Source organism: Accipiter gentilis, chromosome 26 (assembly GCF_929443795.1).
Source record: "Accipiter gentilis chromosome 26, bAccGen1.1, whole genome shotgun sequence".
NCBI lineage: Eukaryota > Metazoa > Chordata > Aves > Accipitriformes > Accipitridae > Astur > Astur gentilis.
The window spans coordinates 13,458,347-13,478,456 of NC_064905.1; the positions used below are offsets into that span (position 1 = coordinate 13,458,347).

The following is a 20,110-nucleotide window of genomic DNA, read 5'->3' on the forward strand; positions in this document are numbered from 1 at the left end:
AAGCCTGGGGTCCCCAGCCCCGGTCCTCAAGGGGCAGGGATGGCATGAGGAAGAAAGCTCCTGGATGAAACCTTTCCATCTATGTCACCTGCTACTGGTTCTTCACGGCAGCTAGGGTAAAAGCGGGGTTCTGCCATCGCTGTGCTGTGGACAGACCCTCTGTCTGGTCCCAGCGGCAGCCAGGCTCCTTCTGCCTAAACGGGACAGGCAGAGCATCGTAGCCCGGTCCTCAGTTCTCTGAGCCGTTTTCTCCTCTTCTCCCCCCTCCCCAGGAACAAGGCAGGTAGGAGGAATAAAATACCCCAAGTAGGTGACCAGTGTCATCACTTGCCAGGGTGGACATTGGATTTATCTGTGGATGGAAAGCCTTCGGATCAAAACAGGAACCTGTCAGCCATAAGGAAAATACTCATGAAAAGTATCTTTGCTGGGGAGGATACGAGTGAACTCTTCCCAAACCCTCAAGCCCCTTCTGCCTCTGCATCAGCAGAAAGTGCAGGTACGTGCTCAGAGCCCGAGTGCTCTGGTTCCAGCCCCACCTTGAGAGGAGGGGCTGCTTTTCCCTTTGCCCCCATCGGCATGGGTGCGTTGTTCATCTGCCTTCTCCCGAGAAGGGCAGGAAGGAGCGCGGTCCCTTTGGGGGTGCCTCATCTAGCTGCAAAGGTCAGGGAGGAGGGAACAGAAGGCTTTGCTCTCAGAAATTCCCATTTCCAACCACTTCTTCCCTCCCTTGGGGTCTGGGCAGAGGGAAGTGGGGCCTGACCATCCCCCCCCCCCCCGCCCTGTGCCAGGAGCCCCAGGACAGAGGCAGTGGGGACTGGAGGCAGGAGGAGGGAGTTGTCCTGGATAAACTCCAGGTCAGAGGCGAGAGGGGCCTCGGGCCCACTTGGAAACCACATCAGGGCTGGGGAGAGGCCTCTCCCCACGCCGGAGACTCCTGTGCTCCGGGACCTCTGTCTCCAGCCTCATAGGGGTTGTGTTTGTCCTCCAGAGTGAAGCCTCCTTCCATGGCTCCCTTGTTGAAAGGCCTCAAAACCGGTTGTTCCCCAGGAGTCCTGTTTGCTCCGATGTAGGATGAGCAAGCCATGGCCAGCCCTTTCCTCCTCCTTTCCCTTCTACTGGCATTTGGATCCCAGCGTTGCCCCATCCCTGCTGTCCGTCACGACCGGGAACGTTACAACCATGTCCCAGTCCTGTTCGTAAGCTGCTTTTGCCTGTGCTGCAAAGTTGCAGCTTATGGGTTTGCGTTGCTGGGGTAAAATCCACAGCCTAACTGTGCGGCTCCCGCTCGCTTTGGGAGCAAAGCATTTACCCCTGGGAGCAAATCGCAGCCTGCGAGTCTGTGTGTGTTTTTTCTCCATTGTACATTGGGAGCATTTCACTTGGGCTTGCAGGGAAGCCTCGCTGCAACGTGCCCGAGTTTTCTTCTGCAGCAAAACAGTTAAGCGCCGAGTCCCAGCCAGCCCACCGAGGACTCCCCCGTGGCAGGCTGCAGAGTGTCCTCCAGCTCAGTTTGCCGTGCTGAGGAAAGGACAAACCCAGCTTTCCACGTGAATATGCTCCGGCCTCATAACCGGCGCGACAGCGGTACGTTGCCGGAGCGGCTCTGCTGCGGTCGGGGGAGTGCGGTGGTGTTGGTCCAGAGACCGGACCCAGGCAGTGTGAAGAAAGCGAGCGCTAAAGGCAACTGGGAATTCTTTAAAATGAAAGCCCCCATATGCGAGGGTTGGCCTCTGTGGGGTGGATGGAGCACAGAAGTCCCCTCCCCTCCTGCCAGCTTCCCCCCCCCACACACACTCCTGACTTTCTCACCCCCTCCTTGTTTCAGCTCTGCTTTTCTTTCACACTCCTCCTGTGGGGGTCGAGGCAGTGTTTAACTCTTTCGTCCTTGCAGTAATTAGTTAGTGGCTTTGAGACTTCCCCGAAGCCCAGGTGGGGCGTGTGCCCCGGCCCCCAGCAGGAGCCTCCAGGAGCCTGCCTGTGTGCTGGGCGCAGAGGTGCGTGCGTGTGTGTGTGGAGGAGGAAAGTAGTGGAGAACTTGTCACTTTTATTGTTGTGGCTGGCTGTCCCTGCCCGGTGGAGGTGCCCTCAGACTGCTGCTGGGATGCCGTTCCCTTCAGCATCCAAGAAAAGGCATGGAAACGGTCCCCTGATCCCCTGAACAGATTTGAAGGGCAAAATCTGCCAACTGCTCGGTATATTGATTCAAATGCATTATTCCTCCCTGGGCAGATCCCTGCCCTGGGAAAGGAGCAATCGGTGCAGGTGCAAATAGCTTTTAATTGCAAAATGTATCTCACCACGGAGGCATTTAGGCTGGATATGATACAAGTGATACAGCAGCAGCCTGAAGAAGACCAATAAGCCAGAGCACCGCAGGGGCCAAACTACTCCTATGCAATACCTGTGGCGTAAATATTCATGTATGGCTGCGCGTCTGTGTTCTTCCACGTATCCCTGAGATATGACACAGTAGGATTAGGTGAAGATTCAAATATCATCTGCAGGGAACGTGAAAACTTGCTCCCTGTAACGGTTCCTGCGTGAGAAGGCAGGGTACTTTGGATGCGGATGTTTTGTGCGTGGACTCGCCTAAAGCCGAGGATCGGGTGTGTTTTCTCGGTGTCAGCGAGGTGCTGGCGGCGGGCTGTGCGCCTGCTCTGGAGCCAGAGGTTTAGCTGTGGGCTCAGGCGGCCCTTGCACACAAAGTGATGTACGGGTGGCTGGAAGAGGGTCCTATAGAGTTCTCAGACTGCCTTAGGGTGCCTATGGAGCTGTATCCCGGCGCTTATAGCGGGTTGTACCTGGGCTGGCCGTTCTCCCGGCCAGCTCGGGGCCCTTAGTTGCGCTCCGGGCGGGGTGTTTGTGGGCTCGGCCCGGCCTGGTGGGCTCCGCTGCCCCCCCGTGGGGGGTCTGTGCGGGCCCTGGAAGGGGCGGGCAGCAGCCCCCCTGCCCCGCCATCCCCTGCCGCTCCCGGGGCAGCATCTTCCCCACCTTGGGGTGGGGAACGGAGGGGAACGGGAGCAATTCAGCCATAACCCAGACGCTTTTTAGAGGTTACCCTCCGTAAAGCGGGGTCCGGGCTGGGGGGTCCCCCTCGACCCTCCGCGGGGTGACCCCACTTTGGGGAGGGCGAGCAGCCCGGCTTGCCGGGACGCGCCGGGTGTTGGTTTCTTTTACGTGCAAACGCTGCGCAAGCCTGGATTTGGGGAGGCATTAACCCACGGAGGAGGCACGGCGACCTCCCTTCCGCGACAAGAGCCCGGGGGGGTGGGGGGGTGGTGGCCAGACCCCGGGGCGCAGGGGAGCGGGTCGGCAACGAAGCGAGTTGCGTGGGGGGAAGGCTGGGGGCTGCTGCGGGGACACCGAGGGGAGGCAGGTCGGGGAGCCCGCGGAGAAGTGCGGGAAGTGCGCTTCCCCAGCGAGGGCAGGAATTGGTTTTATATTATTATTATTATTATTTTCCCTAGGAAAAAAAAAAAATAATAAACCGGACTTCCTAGAAAAAGAATCGGACTTTCTCCGTGAGCTGTCCTGTTCGGAAAAGGTGTGCTTTTGCAGCAGCTCACCCGCTGCCCGGGAAAGGGGGCAAGAACCGGGGCGAGCGGTGGGGGTTCAGCGGCGATTTTGGGAGATTTGCAACGGGGAAAGTTGGCGAGACCCGGGGCAGGTCCGGCCCCACGCGCGTTTCCAGCGGCGTTTGCCGCCGGGGAGAAGAACCCCGTTGCGTGAAGCGGCCTCTCCTCCTTCCTCCGGCAGCGGAGCGGCAGGGCTCGGGCAGGGGCCACCGCCGGCGGGGCAACCCCGGCTTTTGGGCGCTGGGGCCGGGGGTGGGGGGGCGGCAGCCCGGCTCTGCCGGGGGACCCCCCCCCCCTCTCCGGTTATCCCCGCGCGGGTACCTGGCGTGGGGCGACCCCGGCGAGCAGCGCCGCCGCCTCGTTGCTGAACAAAGGCGCGATCGTGTTTGTATTAATGCCCCCGCTCCCACCCCCGCCCCGGGGGGGGGGGGCGCTTCGGGGCAACTTTCCCCCGGGCCGAGCGGGGCGTCTGGGTGGGGCTATGCTAACGAGGGGGGGCGTGGCCTCGCCCCCGCGGCGGCGACTCGCGGGCGGCCATTGGCGGCGGCGCCGCGGTGGGGTGGGGGGTGGTGGTGGTGGTGGTGGGGGCAGAGCGGTGACGCGATGCAAATGAGGGGGCGTGGCGGCGTCGGCCCCGCCCCCCGCCCGCCGGGGCTGCGGGGCTCGTGTTCGGCGGCGGGGACAGTCAAAGTGGCTCCCATAGGGAGAGACGGCGAGTCCGCCCCGGCGCTGCGGGAGAGGGAGGGGGCGCGGGCACCGGGAGCCCCAGGGTCTCCCTCCGTCCGTCCGTCCGTCCGTCCGCGCCGCCGCCGCGGGTGCGTCCCTCTCGCTCCCTTCCCGGCGTGCGCCCGGCTCCGGCAACTCGCTTCCTGCGCGGCTGAAGGAGGGAGGAGAGAGCGCTTCGGCTGGGAGAGGAGAGAAGAAAAGAAAGAGGGAGAAAAGAAAGAAAGAAAAGAGAGAGGGGGGAAAAAAGGGGGGGGGGAAACTTGCCTCTCTTGTCACTGGAAAATGACACTTGATGTAGCAGAGCCTGCCGCAGCTCCCGTTCGTCCTATTGTTTCTTAAACTGCCATCCGAGATTTTTTTTTTTTTTTTTTTTTTTTTTTTTTGCCTGCTGCCATCCGAGGGGTGTCTTCATACAAAAGGGACTTCAAGTACTCCTCCGGCTTGCGAGCGCTGCAACCAGCCCCCAGCACCCCGCCAGCCCCTCCAAGCACCCAAACAAACTGCACAAGCAGCAAACAGCAGCGACAAAACCGGGCTCTGATTGCCTCTGGATTTTTTTTTTTTTTTTTTTTTTTTTTTTTTAATGTGCGTGCCTGTGTTTGCTTTCTCTGACTTGCTTTGATTCCAGAGATCAGCTGCAGAGAGAGAAAAAAGAGAGAAAGAGAGAAAAACCCCATATATAAGAGTCCGCCTGGCGATTTTACCACTTCTTTTTTTTTTTTTTTTTGAGTAAAGAAGGAAGATTTGCGCTGTTGTTTCTGATTCATGTTTGGGATTCAGGAAAGCATCCAGCGGAGTGGGAGCAGCATGAAGGAAGAGCCCCTCGGCGCGGGGATGAACGCGGTGCGGACGTGGATGCAGGGAGCCGGCGTCCTGGACGCCAGCACGGCCGCTCAGAGGTAGGCAGGCTCCGCGCCCGCGCCCCGCTCCGCGCCCCGGGGCGCACGCCGCCTGCAGCGCTGCTCCCCGCGGGCAGCGCCTTTCCCCCCGCACCAACAAAAAGCCGGCTCTGGAGCTCTGCTAACAGCAGTGAGTTTCGCGTAGATGTCGCCAGTTAAAGATTTATCCCTCTTGTCCCGTAGGAATGACTTTTTATTAAATAGGAAGAATAATAATAATAATAAAGGAAGCGGCGAGTTTCGCTAGGTAGGAATAGGTGGGTTTTAATCTCTCTAGCTCCTCGTGTCCGCGCGGAGGAAGGAGTTTTCCAAACTATGTTTGCTGCCGATTTAGTCTTAAGATCTCCAAACGACGCTTCTCTCCTCCGATAAGCAGCGAGTTCTGCACGGATGTATCCAAAATATATTTCTCTACCTCGCTTCCTTATCCCCGTCAGAATCAGCAGCCTCCCTTCTTCTCCTCCGATAAGCAGGGAGTTTTGCAAAGCTTTCTCGAGGAGAAATTTAATTCGAAGCTCCTTTGTAAAACCACTGCCACTTATCTCAGATTTTTTAAAAAGAAATCCCTTCAGATAGGAGCTGGATTGGCCAAGCTGTGCCCAGCCTCGCTTTCTCTCTTATTTCTCCTCGTCCCCGTCCTCTTACCCCGCGAAAAAACCCAACAAACCCCAACCGCCCCTGATGCCGGATTCGCAGCCTGAGCCCTGGAGCCGGCATCAGCTAAGAAGTTTAATGTTGACATCTCCCGGTGTCTCCCACCTCGCCCCGCACCCCTCCCTTTGGAGCCCTCTAAGGAAGGGAAAGTTTCTGCAGGGACAACCCTGAAATATTTCAAGTTGTCTCCTCGGCTGCCGTCGCGGTGTTTACCCGCCACTCCGGCGAGGGGAGGCAAAAAAAAAAAAAAAAAAACCTCGCAGGACTGAAACTGAAAGAGATAAGGCACATGGGCGCTTGGGTGACAGCTTCGAGCCGAGTTTGAGAAGTGGCAGGACCAAATGCCGCTCCGCGGGGCAACGCGCCGCCGCGGCTGAGCGCGGCTGCCCCGGCCATGCAGGGCCGGCTGCGGGCGGGCACGGCCCCCGGGGAGGGTCGGTGGGTGCCGGTGCTGGCTGCCGGGGGCGGCGAGGGTCGGGGGGGGGGACGACACCCCCGCTTGGCGCTTCGGACCCGCCGCAGGCCGGGATGGGGTCGGGGCTGTGCCGCTCTGCCGGCTCCGCGGGGCTTCGGCGCGGCCGCGCTGGAAGACGCCTTTCCCCTCGCCCGGAGGGAAAAGCGCCGGGGGCGACCCGGGGGAGGAGGGCCAGGGGGGTGATGCTCAGCCCCGGGGGAGCCCGGTCGGGTCCCGGTGGGGGGAAGGCACGGACTGGGGGGGGCAGAGTGGGGGAGGACACGGCGGCGTGAGGCCGCGTCGTCGGGGCTGCCGCTAACCCGCGTCTTTCTGGTCCCAGCGGAGTGGGTCTGGCCCGGGCTCACTTCGAGAAGCAGCCTCCTTCCAACCTGAGGAAGTCCAACTTTTTCCACTTCGTCCTGGCTCTCTACGACCGGCAGGGGCAGCCCGTGGAGATCGAGCGCACCGCCTTCGTGGGCTTCGTGGAGAAGGAGAAGGTGAGTAGCCCCGGCGGCCCGCGGGGGGGGCTCGGTCGCCTCTCCCGGGGCCTCCCCGCTCCGCTCCGCTCCCCCGGGGCCGCCCCGCTCCGCTCCCCCGGGGCCGCGGCACCGGCTCGTCCCGGGAGCCACCGCCGCCTCCCGGGCCCCTTACCCTTTCCCCGTCCCGGAGGGCGGCCGGGGAAGGGGTGTCCCTCCATCCCTCGCTATGCCCGGGGCAGGGGAGGGGGCCGACACCCATCCCGTCCGGCCCCGGGGCCGCCCGGCGTGCGAGCGTTAGAGAGACTTCACATGATATATATATATATCTTTTTTTTTTTTTTTTTTTTTTCCTTTTTTTCCTCTGGCCTCTTTGACTTCAGGAAGCCAACAGCGAAAAGACCAACAACGGGATCCACTACCGCCTGCAGCTGCTCTACAGCAATGGTAAGGGCTGGGAGCCCCCCCCCCGGTGTCAGCCCCACCACCCTCCTCGCCGCCTCCTCGGCTGGAGAGCCCACCAGAGACCGGGGGAGCCGCTGGCCCGGCTCTCCTCCGCTCCGCTCATCCCGGAGCTCGGTGCCTGGGCGCAGCTTCGGCCGCGGCCAGCGCTGCCTGGAGCCGGGGTCTGGGGGGGGACGGACGGGACACCCGAACCCCTCGGGCGAGCCCCGGTGCGCTGCCTGCGGCCGGCCCCGCTCCTCACACCTCTGCCTCGTTTCAGGGATCAGGACGGAGCAGGATTTCTACGTCCGACTCATCGACTCCATGACCAAGCAGGTAGGTGCTGCGGGATGCCCGCGGAGGAGGAGGAGGAGGAGGAGGAGGAGGAAGGGGTGTATGTGTGTGTGTGTTGGGGGGGGGGGGGGGTGGCAGCCGTCGGGGCGGCCCCCGGGAGCGCGGCGGGGCGGCCCGGGGAGGCGAAACCCGCCCCCGGCGCGAAGCGGAGCGGAGCGGCTCTGCCCCGGCGGGGAAGGGGCCGCCGCCTCCCGCGGGGCACCGGCCGCGCATCCCCGCTCCGCGACCGCGCAGCGGCGTTGGGGGGGGGGACGGGACGGGACGGGGACACCGCCGGGCCGAGCCGCCGGCCCCGGCGTCGGGGCTGAGCGGAGGGTCCCCGCGGGACCCTGCCCGCCGCCGGGCTTGGGAGCTCCGAAAAATACGGGCGAGCCCTCCAGCCGGGCTGGGGCTGGGTGCGCCGCTTAATTACTGAGAATTAACCTCCAGGCCGCCAGCACAAGCCGCCGCGGAGGCGCGGGGGCCGTGGTTGTCCGTCCTTTCTTCGCGCTGCCGCCGGGTCCTGGGGTTAAAGGAGGAGCGATCAAATGGTGGCACGTTTGCCTGTCGGAATAGCCTTTGCATGTCGGAATAGCCCCCCGACCCGCGGCGCGGGGAGCGGCGAGCTCGGTGTCGGACTTCGGGGAGGGCTGTAGGGCAGCAGACCTTGTCAATGGATTAACCCTAATTTGCAGCTTGCTCTTTGGCTTCCCAAACGGAGTAATAACGGGCGTGCCTACCTGTGAAAAATACTTTTCTGTACGAAAACTGTATTTTCACAGAGGGACTACCTGAACAAATCGATTCTCTCTTTTAAAAAAAATTTCTTACTCTACCTTTTTCGAAAGTCTGCCTCTGTCAGAATATTTTTCTCTTACAATATGTTTCTTTTGAATAGTTGGGATGGCTTTTAAGCCCTTTTATCCTTAAGATATGTTTTCCCCCCTCCTAATCTGTTTTACTTGTTAAAGAAAATTCTTAAATTTTATTTAGGAAAAACATTAGGCTTTTTTTGTACCGAGAGGAAAAGTCAGTCCCTGTATGTTGTCTGTAGGGAAAAAAAACTCTTGGCTTGTATTTGGGTTTCTTCTCTACAGCAAAACATAAAGCTCTAAGGGCTGAGTTGTTTTAGAAAACTCTCTTTGATGGTCCCCAAACATCTTTTCCTGCTATTGAAGACTGTCTTTCAACAGAAAAAAAAAAAAAAAAAAAAAAAAAGGAAAAAAAAGAAAAAAGGAACTTGGATTAATTTTACTAGAGAATCCACTATGCATCTGAAACTCTGTTAAACTATGCGCTTCCAAACAGAGCCCGTTCCCTGTAGGAATTAAAACAGCAGCCACATACCCTTCTTCATAACAAACCTTGGAAAGCATTTGCTGTCATTCCTTGTTTTTCAGGCACAAATTGGCTAGTTTGTGTTAAAAGTAACAAAATCTTCCTGATACACGAACTGTTTTTAGTTCTTTTGGAGCTTACGTATTTCATTGTAGACCATACGAGAGAGACTATCAATAAATATTATCTTTAAATAGCTTTCCTATCATTACGGAAATGCAAAAGCCTCTGTTCATAATCCTGTTGAAAACAGAGCCCTGAACTCATGTAGAGCAGCGGATTCAAAATAATTTTCTTAACAAAGGCATCTTGCATATGAAGAGTTCATCCTAAGGCACTGTTTGACCTCTTGGTCTCTCATTATTATCAAGTCATCAGAGGGTCTTTGGAGAGAAAGGGGGGAAAAAAACCCCGAGATACAGTTTATTTGTAAAACCTACCATGTAGCTTTAAAGCACATTCACAATGAAGAAGAAAAAAAAAAAAATCTGTATGATTTCAGGAAGTCTTACAAAAACAAAGTTAGTGCAAATTACAGATTTTGGGGAAAGTGCAATGGAATTGAGAAGCGAGGATTTAAGAACAAAAGCTCTCTCAACTTAGATTAGAATACGGGGAGCAAGAGGCTATTTTAGACGCAAACATGTTTGCTTACGTATTAACTTCATGAACATAATTTCTTTAGGCATGACTATAATTGTTTATGAAAAATAGGGCATTGTCATGTCAAAACTGTGGCATGTGCCGCTCTGAATCTTTTTGGGGGCCGGGGGCTAAATTCTCCCTCTTCTTCTTTTTTAATTCTTTCTTTTTCAAAGTGAAATTATTTCATAGTTGCGATCGCTTCGCTTACTGCATGCTTATTATGAAGCGAAGTACAACACATGACAGAAGCTCACCCAAACGTTGAATATATCATTTATATTTTACGACAGTGAATTATATAGAAGATTCTCAAGTAACTTTCAAATCATCAAACTGTAATTAAATATTGCAAAGACTGTCTGAAAATTCTTTAATTTTTAATGAAAGTTAAATATATATTGTCAGTCTACTCGAAGGTGTAGTATTTTAATGCATGACGCTCAGAACAAATTGGATAATGAAATGATTACTTTTAAATGAAACAGTTGCAGAAGCGTACATGTTTCAGCTGGCAAGTATCTTCTCGATACTCACACACGCACATTCACACACTCAATAATTGTGAATTCCCAGACTGAAATTACAGCTACTCTGAGGTTTCTGGTGGCAAATTAAAAATCCCACAGAAGCAAAGCTTGAATGAGTTAGGTTCCCCAGATCATACAGGAAAGTATCTGTGGCTCTTTTTTTTTTTTTTTTTTTTTATATTAAATTTTTTTTTTTTTAAACACGGACGCATCAGACTTAAATGTATTCTCTTTGTCTCGCAGTTATAAATGGCAAGGTTTTGCACAGCTGCAGATTATTAAGTTAGGTAAGATAAAATAAAATCTGTTCTGCAAATCAGGCCTAGATTTCTATATATAGGATTGCTACTCATAGATGTAACATAAATGTCCCATTAGCAGCATGCATTATATCAGCAGGTAGACAGGCAGGGCTTCGCTATGCCGGATGCTGTGCATGTAATAGACAGTAGATGTTCCTGCTCCTATAGAGTTCTTGGTCTGAATAAGCCAGGGCTTGGTTTGTGTGGCTGTGGCCAACTAAGAAACTCATGGCAAGAGTCCTGTCACAGGCGGAATACGGGGATCTCCGTGTCCTGGTGCGCGCGTGTACGGTATCAGCCGTGATGCAGCATGGGAAGCGGGGCTGGAGAGTGGCGTTACTGAAGTAACCAAGAATTTTGTTGCGAACTACATCGCAGGGCAGATCTGGGGTGTAGGTGTGAACTATGCATGCGCTGCCCCAAAATATGAGCTCTTGCCGCGCACGTGCTCCTTGGTAGCCTGGGCTGTGGGACTGCCGAATGGGAAACCCAGGCAGGATTGGTCTCGAAGTGCATCGTTTCAAGTTATATTTGGGATAATGTGCTTGGCCTTTGGTGGTGGCCCCAGAAAAGTGTTGGGTAAGATGGGAATTACGTGCCTGTGAGGGGTCTCGCTACGTTTCCAAAATGTGCCCCCGTCATTTAAAAATTGTAAATGCTACGCGCGAATCGTTAATGTTGTGGGGAAGTTCTTTTCAGTTAGAGTAACAACATTCGGCGTCAATACTGGCTTAATTAAATTTTCTTTTATGTTATCTTGGCACCTCATTTTACGTCGGGATCACATTCCTAATGTGTTCAAAACCCTGTAGGATCCCAAACTTTATAGCTGTTGCTTTCCGTAAAGCAGCAGCTCCTACCGCAGTAGGTCTGGCTCTAACAATGATGCATTTTGAAATTGCCTGCAAAACGTGAAATATGTCTGCTCTAATAAAACTGGAGTTTTTAGGCAAGTCTAAGGGTTTTAATATATTTACGGAGAAGAGATGCCTTCTATTCAGCTGTATTTTCATAAAGTTGAGATATTTCACTATTAGGGAAGATGGAGGAAATAAATCTGAAATACTTGTTCCCCACCCATTTTTCCTTCCTTCAGCCGTTCTCATCCATAAGATATAAGAGATGCTAATATGGCTCAGGCATCTTAAAAATCATAAGTTTTGCACGATAGCTATTGTCTAGTGCTGAGAGTCCTCATGAGTCAAAAATGCTTCCTTCAGACTTAGTCTCTGTTTATATTTTGCTTTTTTTCAGTACTTTAACTCTGGATGCAAATGGTTTTTCTGTTGACTTCTCTATCATTCTCTGATGTCTGCAGATATTTGATCAGCTCTCTATTCTGTGCATAGCACGGCCCTTCTCTGGCAGCTACACGCATGGGAAAAAAAAATGTTATCAATAAGTTCAGAGGAGCCTCAGCAGACTCGGAGAAATTTCACACAAACATAAAACAAAACCTAACCCCTGTGACGGGGAAAGTTTACATTGCGCCAGATTTTAGCAGCTTTCTTGTGCCTTTGGTGAGATGTCAGAAGCGCAGGTGATTTTAATTTTCTTGTACAGAGAGGAATGGAGAAGTTTGGAATTTGCATGCATGATCAGGACCTGTGTTTGGGAAAATGTAAACTCATCACAGTGGAAAATGTGTTGTTTGGAGTCTGAGGGTGAAAACAAAGCTGAGGATTTTGGAGAGACTGCCTGAGCCAGATGGCCTGGTGCATTCCCAGTCTGGCAGCCCAACTGCTCCCTCCTGTATAATATACAGCCATTTGTTCTGGGATATTTACGCTAGAGCTGTTTCCATGTGAATGTTTGAAAACCATTAAAAATGAACATATTAGGAGAGATAAATTTATTTAATTTGTGTGAATATGTCGATAAGCAGGCTGTGTATCAAAGGCAGAGGGAGACTGGATAAAATAATTAGATGCTTCTGAATTGTGCGTTGAGAGACACAGCGAGAACTAACCGTCCTCGCCCTGGGACCCAGCGCTGTGCTACTTGTCCGGGATAAACCTCACTGGGATGAGTCAAAATTTTGCCTGGGGAAGGGGTAGAAACTCGGGTAATTAAGGGTTAAGTATTTGAAGCCAAATAAATGTAAGTCACAGTATTTTCCATGTAGATATACAGTGGATACAAGCCTAATCCTCTCTGGGTGAAATTCTGGCCCATCTGAAGTCAATTGCAAAGCTCCTATTGAATTCGGTGGGGCCAGGATTTTATTTTCTCTCTGTGTGTATGGCTGTGTACGTCATTCCAAATCATTTTAGTTCTGTTTTTGAAAAGACCCTCATTTTAATGAGTTTTTCCTTCTCCTTCATTTCAATAAAGGAGATAGTTTGTTTTGTGAAACAGAAGGAGGAATCTGAAAGCGAGTGGATTTAGATGCATGTTGGTGATTTCTCTCCTTCTCTTACTCTTTTAAAATCAAGGCCATGACATAACTGAATAATATAATGACCATGATCTCATTCCTTCAAGATTGTTTTTCATCCAGTTCAGAAAGCAGGATTGCTTGACTGGCAAACTGACACCACGAGACAATTCTGCCCTCAGTTGTACCAGCATAAATCTGGATTTATTCAGGAATAGTTAAGGACAAAATCTGGCTCTATATTTTTCCAACTTATTCGTCAACTCTTTTACTGCTTTATCCTGCCGTCTTTACTGAGGGAAAAAGTGGATTAAATGAAAACTTTAGCCTTGACATTTATATTACCCCCTCCCTTTTATTTTATTTATTTTTTTTTTATGAACTCTGTCACTGAAAAGTTTAGCCGAATTGTTGGACGCACTTGTCTAGGAATGACTGCGGTGTGCTCAATTTAGTAGTTTTTATTTGCTGGCAAGCAGTGAATTGCATTTGATTTAACTTTTTATGCGGCTCTCTTTAAATGGAAGTGAGGAAGTCTTATATTTTGACACTAATTTTTTGGGGCCTGATTTTCAAATCCGTTTGTGCGTGAGTGATCGTTACTCGCTGGGACTTCTTGTAGAAAGGTTACTTGAGTGAGTAATGGCTTACAAAATGGAAGATGAATTTTGTGGGGAAATGTTTAAGTTGTTCAGGAGAAGAAAAGCTATTTTGAAACACTTGTGAAATAACACCGACTTAAAACTACACAAAGTAAACAAAAAGAAAAAAAGTCTATAATTTCGTATTTCCTTTGCTGGTGTTTTGTTGTGCAACCCTGATGTGTATTTGCAGGCTTATTTTTAGCTCTGCTGTGGTCTAAGTTTATACACTGTAACTTTCACTTTATCTCTCATTAATGTGATCCCTATTTGACAAAATCACGACGATGTTAGCGCGACAAGGAATCCTGCCGCAATCACCCTGTTTTAAAGCCTGAACTTTACAAAATAATGATTAAAATAAAATTAAGATATTTTTGTTAAAAGAGGAGCTTTTAAAGTCTTACAGTTAAAAATTTTCACAACAGTAACATTGTAGACCCTTCCTGTAAAAAATACTTCTGGCAGCTATAATGATCTGAAACTTTAGCAGTTCCTGTTTCCTTTTTGAAACTAATTGTAGAATTAATGCTTTAGAGCAGCGCAGTTTGCAAGACGGTAGAGTATCTGTAATGCTCTCGGGCAGCCATTCATGGAAGTAAACAGTTGGCGCTTTACACACCCGTTCGCACAAGTAAATTGGGACATAGGAATGGGAGTTGGGGATGAGTTGCTCAGAAATTAACTCAGCAATTCCTCCCGCTTCCTAGAATTTCCTAGAAATTCCTGCAGGAATAGGGTATGCGGGAGTATCTGCACCTAACGCGGAGAAAACAAAATGTGCATGGGTGCAACATCAGTAATTAAATGCAAATAAAGTGAAAAGCAAATCCTTAATGGAGAGGAAGGCAGAAGAATGTCATGCACGCAAAGAAGGGATCACTGATGCTAAACACAACAGACAAGGTGATTATGTACCACAGTGTTGACTCTGCCCGTTCATTATTGCTATTTAGTTGAGTTATTTAAGCGGGTACCTGGAGGTTAAGTAAGCATAGCAGCAGGAAGAGAAGAGGAAGAGAGAGGGGAGGGGAAAAAAAGAAAGTAAATTTTGTGCTCTGGTTCCTCATTTCTAGCGCTTCCTCGGCTTCACTGGCGACAAGGTAACCCATACTGGGTAAATTTAGTTTAAGATTTGGAAGTCTAAGAAGAGTGAGCCGAGTCCAGCAGTCCTCTCGGGCACTGTTCCCCCCGTGCCACGCTGCGATTGTCCGGAGGTGGACGGGGACCGGAGGGGTTTGTCCCCGTTAAAGGCCTCAGGGGTAGATCTGCTCTTTTACCCCCATGCTCTGCACTCTCAGAGGCAGATTGGAATTTAATTATTGATTAAGTCCAAAAAGTGCTGGGAGCGTCCCCCTTGCCTGGCCTGTCCTACTACCAGGTGGAATCTGATCTGGGGTTTTCCGGAGTCTTTGCAATGTCCCCGCTGACCGACCCCATCAGGTGTCAGCCGGTTCCTTTGATTCCCTGGTTTTGGCTGGAAGAAGCTTTCCCCGATTTCCCCCTTTAATGCAGGGAAATGAGGATCTACTGAATTTGTCCCACCTCCTGGTGTAACAACACAGGGATGACTGCAGTGCCACTTTCCAAGGCTTCTTGCAACCCGTCCGTAGCTCTCTTGGGTGCTGCGATGGAAGAACGTCAAGAAACTGAGCAGGGAGGTGGGGGCCCAGCTGGGGTCAGGGGGATTTGCTGGTGTCTGTGCTGTGGGGAATTTGGATGCGACAACTTTCGTGTCCCCTTTATACGAGTGCTGGGTTCGCAGGGTTTGTGCCTCGCTGGTGGGAGTGAGGGGGCAGAAGTCAGGTGAAACGCTGTACCCGTTAGTTGCAGTGACACCAGCAGCTTCTGTTTTATCTTATCAGTAACACCCCCCCCCCCCCCCCCCCCCCCAGCTCGCAGGTTTTAGGGGAATGCACGTAGCAAAACCGAAATGAAAAAATTAAAACTAGTGAAGATAACAAAGCCCCATTCCTGATATTATTTATGGAATCATTAAATCATTTTATAATGCATAATATTAATATTGCATATTACTATTAAAATGGTGTTAAAGATCAGCTCATGCTTCTTCAGATTTGTGCGTCCTAAGATCCGTGCCCCCTTTGCAGGTACAACAACTTTTACCCTTGGTAGGTTGTATTTGTAAGGACTGGGAAAGCAGTTCATATGATCTTACTTCATCTTATATTAAGATAACTTACTTTTTCTCAGTATTTTCCACACTTACCTTTTATGGAATGAGACCGCTTTGAAATGTATCACATCCATACAGCATACTTTTGGGTTTTTTTATTTTCAATATCTATTTTATGGTTAGCTTTAGGGATACCTGTATCAGCTGTCATTTTATCTGAAGAGTTGGTTCCCCAATTTCTTCTTTTTAAGCCTGTATTTTAGAGGCTGAAAGGGTCACACCGAGGTCAAGGGTAGAGCTGATGCTCAGACGCAGGGCTGGTCGTCCCTCCAAGGCTGGGGGTCTAACCATCCATCCCGGCTCTGGAGCGGTACCCTAAAAGATGTAGGAACCTTAGCGCTATCATAGATGCTGTTGCAAAGGCAACTTCTTTTCACTCCTGGTTTGCTGCTGGGGGGCTGGTGCCGGGGTCCGGGGGTGGTTACAAAACGTAACTCTGTCCTGATCGGATGGAAACCCTGTCCTGAGCGGGCTGTGAGCGCTAACCTAGTTAGCGTGTAATGCCGATCCCTCACCGGTGCCGCCGGTTCTGCTGGTGGCAGCATTGCAAACGTAGACTCTTCTTGAAATGCGAATACACTGTCTTTCCACAGTTTTAACTTAAAGGGTTCTCCCCATGCTATCTCAGAGTCAAATTTCTCAAGCTGGTTGATCCTCTGTTTGTTTTGGTATCCTCTGATCTGGTAGGGTCTGCTTCTCACTTATTTATATCCCTGTAACTCCAGAGTTGCTCTCTGGAAAGCGGTCCGATCACGAGGTTCAAGGGCAGAATCAGGCCCAGGCACTTTCTCAGGAGCCACCAGGAAAATACCTGGGCTGTGCAGCTTTTGTAATTAAAAATACACGAGCTCTCTCTTTTCTGTGTGTGTGTTTTTTTTGTTTTTTTTTTTTAGTGAATAGGACCAAAAGTATGCCAAGCCTTGCTGTTGGTTTGTGGGGTTTTTCCCCCCCCCTTTCTTTTAATGCTATTAGGTTTATATTTTATTCTGAATTGAAAAGAAAATTGTGGTTGTCTTGACTACTAAAAAAATCCATCCTACACACCGCTTGAGAGATGTGCAAGGGAGAGGAGGAAACTTAGCTGTACTCAGCTTGTGTTGTTTTCCAGCTGCAAGTCTTGGAGCAGGTTCAGTGGAGACGCGGTCTCTTTAGCCTGCGACTTGGCTTGCAACTCCGGCTGCGCCTTCGGTTACCGTGATGCGTTTTTATTTTCTCCAAGCTCAACTTGATGCACAGCTAAAAATGTGTTTTGTTTCTAGGCGATAGTATATGAAGGCCAAGACAAGAACCCAGAAATGTGCCGAGTTCTGCTCACGCATGAAATAATGTGCAGGTAAGAATACCCTGCTTCCAGTTAATTAGTGATGAGAAGATGAACGTGTCTCTCAAAATCTAGGTTGAACCTGCAGCTATTTTCGGACTTAAATTTATCTTTCTTGCATTAAACAATCCCAAAATAACACAGTTCGGTGTGTGTAATTAGCAGCAAGGTCTCAGTCGTCACACTAGTTTTCAATTATTTATAAAGAGTTCTTCTTAACAGAACGCTACTGGTTTTCATTTAGACACCGTAGCCCACAAAAGGTCTCCTCACCAAAATTAACAATCAATTATAGTCTTCTAGCAATAAATGTCTCTGGCCCCAATTCCCAACAAAACCTCCTCGGTAAAATGACAAAATAGTACCTTTTTTTTTTTTTTCTTTTTCTTTTTTTTTTTTTCCCCTGGGTGCGCATTAGGACTTGAGGTTAGGAGGCCTATTTTGTCCCGGTTGCTGCTCATGCAAGGTCCCCGCTCAGCTGGAACGGAGCAGGTGATGCTTCTCCACCCAAAAGTTGTCTTCTTGTTGATTTTCTTTAAACTTCCCCGTGCAGATTTGGCTCTCCCCTGGGCTCCCTTCCCCTGAACATGCCTGCCTGGGGTTGGTCACTTAAATTCAGGACAGTCAAATATCTTCTTTCCCAAACACGGTACTTCTGCAGCTGCTTCCTTCTCTTTTCTGGCTGTTTGAAATAGGTGAAGCCTCTTCTACTTCCCTTTTACCGCAGGGAAGGCAGCATCTTCTCGCAAACCCCTCCGACACCTAGGAGAGCTTGACCTTGCAGTCTCATTAAAGTTAGTGGGTGTTTTTTGCATGTCTGAAAAAATCATTTGTTACATGTTATTCGATGGCAGAAAATAATTGCCTGGTGGAAGACAAGGCGTTCTTGCATAAGCTCATTGTTACAATCAGTTGTTTTAAGACTGTAAAAATGCCATTGCATGCGTTGTAACTTTTACAAAACACATTTACTAAAAAGGAGTAACTTGAGGGTAAAAACTAGTACCCACTTCTAAGAGAATAAACTTGGATGAGGGTTTCCTGGTGGGGGAGAGTCTTAGACAAAATATTCAGATGGAAACTTCTCTGTTGGTTGATTTTTTTTTTTAAAGATTTTTTTTTTTTTTTTTTTTTTTTTCTTCATTCTTGGGGATCTGCGTGTTTTGTCCTCCATGGCAGCTCCTCCCTGATAAAACCCTGCTGGAGGGCAGTGCCCCGCGATGCCGGCAGAGAAGGAGCTGCTCTCCTTGCTTTGCCAGCCTGGGTGAAACCCTGCACAGCCCCATGGATTCTTCCTTGCAGGATTTGGGGGATTTTAGTTTTCATGTCCTGTTTTTCTAGACTGCTTCATCCAGTAGGTTTGGCTTCCTCCAGGAAACCAAAGATAATCCGTTAGAGCCCGAGAATGATCAGATGGGTATCTCCAAGAGGTTCCTGAGCTTCTGCTGCCGTTGGGAGCTGCAGCATCGCTTTGCTGAGGACTCCCGGCCGCTTCTCCCTTTCCAAATGGAAACCCAGTCGTGCTGACAAACTCATAATTGCCCTAAAATTCATTGGCCCAATTAGCACCACTTTCACACCAGATACCTAGCTAGGAACAATTCATGGAAATATTAAAGGAGGCCCCTGACCTGATAAGGCTGAAGTGCATGCTTTGCTTTTCTCCTGTAATAGACCAGTAAAAGAGTGGGACTGTTCACACGAGTAAAATTAAGCACATGCTCAAGTGCCTGCAGTGTCAGGCTCTGAATCTGCTGTTAGTCCTGGGAGATGTGCTCTCCTGATTCTTAAATGGCAAGGTTTTGAAGTAGGAATTCCATCTGCCTGCCACTCATTGAGCCATCCATGCAAGAGTAAGAATCACCCACTTTAATACATTAATTTTCTTACAAATACTTTAGAAACATCAAGGGTAAGAAGTAAATTGAAACTTTATAGAGAGGGCTGAGTTTTAACCAGAAGATCAAACACCTGCGTCAAAGATTTATGGCCGTTCAATATACTTTGACTGAGACAAAATTATTTCTGTTCTGGGAATGTGGAAAGATGTGCAGTCTTTCCCTTTATTAAAGCACTTTACACTTTCTTTGTTCTTAAAATTCACTGGATCAGGAGCTTTATTCTTCTCCTTCTATTTGTTTACTGCTAGTCCTTGCTTTGTGTTTCATAACCGTAAGGTAGAGGGGTAGCAAAAAAAAAAATAATAAAAAAAAAATCTGCCCATATCTGCCCATAGTAGGCAGATGTTGTGTGCCTGACGGGGTGGAGGAGACATATTCAAATTTCTTAGGGCTCATATTAGATATTACCCGTTTCCTTTTCTGCCTGTACATGTGTAAGAGGGTGCTGTTTGTTTACCAGGCCGCTTGACCCTATTGCACAAATCTGTCATCTATTGTGCTGCTAACACTCTTTTAAATTGCAAATCTGATGCTCTTTAGGGGTCTAGAAGGGGGGAAAAAAAACCCTCTCTCCACACCATTCTGTTTCTCTTGATTTCTTGCCTGTTGTAAGTGGAAGTTGGGATGTGCTGAATTTGCACCAGGGGTGCAAATGCAGCCTCAATTATAAGCATAAAATTAGAGTCTGTTCCCCATTAATCAGCCCAGCTAATTGCTATGCACTACCATTAGCCATATGGTGTGAAAGACAGCTTGCTCTCCCTAAGATGAAATTTCTTCATTTCAGACATGAAATAGTGAGGGCTCTGTATTTTAAAATAGCTTGTTTTAGATATTTAATTTCTAAACAACTTTCAGCAGTGCTTTCTATCAAGGCTAACTGCACAATAAAACTTTGCATTTATGTGACAAAGCTGGGTATTTATAGTATACTACAACTATGGCACGGATAAGACAAAGAATTCAAATGTATAGGAGGGTCCTGGTTGTGGTAGGAAAGCGGGGCTGCGGTTTGCTTCAGGTGGCTGTTTATTTCAAAGGATTTCATTGTGTTTTGTCAAATATAAAAATCTACACTGTTGGCGAAAATGTTAATAGCTGGGGAGAATTCACAGCCTCAGTGGAATTTATTAGTATTGTAGGCAGCATGGGGAGGGACATCTATAGTTAATATTGCCTCAACAATTTCCATTATGAAACCTTCAGTGGCTTACAGCTTTGCCAAACTTAAACTGTTCTGGCTGAAATGTCCTTTGCAGGGTGTCAGCCTCAGGCTGACTTTCTTTGGAAAGTTTCA

General features: G+C 49.8%; 1 protein-coding gene across 9 annotated transcripts in view; it reads left to right on the top strand.

Moving 5' to 3' along the window:
- The first annotated feature begins 427 nt into the window (after positions 1–427).
- The window catches only part of EBF1 (EBF transcription factor 1), a 286,258-nt gene continuing 266,575 nt past the window's right edge, over positions 428–20,110 (top strand). For 8 of the 9 annotated variants that reach the window (XM_049829285.1, XM_049829290.1, XM_049829287.1 and 5 more), the window contains exons 1-6: positions 428–499; positions 5,040–5,203; positions 6,652–6,808; positions 7,171–7,234; positions 7,512–7,567; positions 16,851–16,924. In XM_049829285.1, coding sequence (XP_049685242.1) covers positions 5,070–5,203; positions 6,652–6,808; positions 7,171–7,234; positions 7,512–7,567; positions 16,851–16,924 — 485 coding nt within the window. In that variant the 5' untranslated portion in view covers positions 428–499; positions 5,040–5,069. Of the gene's footprint in view, positions 500–4,971; positions 5,204–6,651; positions 6,809–7,170; positions 7,235–7,511; positions 7,568–16,850; positions 16,925–20,110 lie in introns of those variants that run through there. The other variant, XM_049829286.1, reaches the window with a different exon arrangement.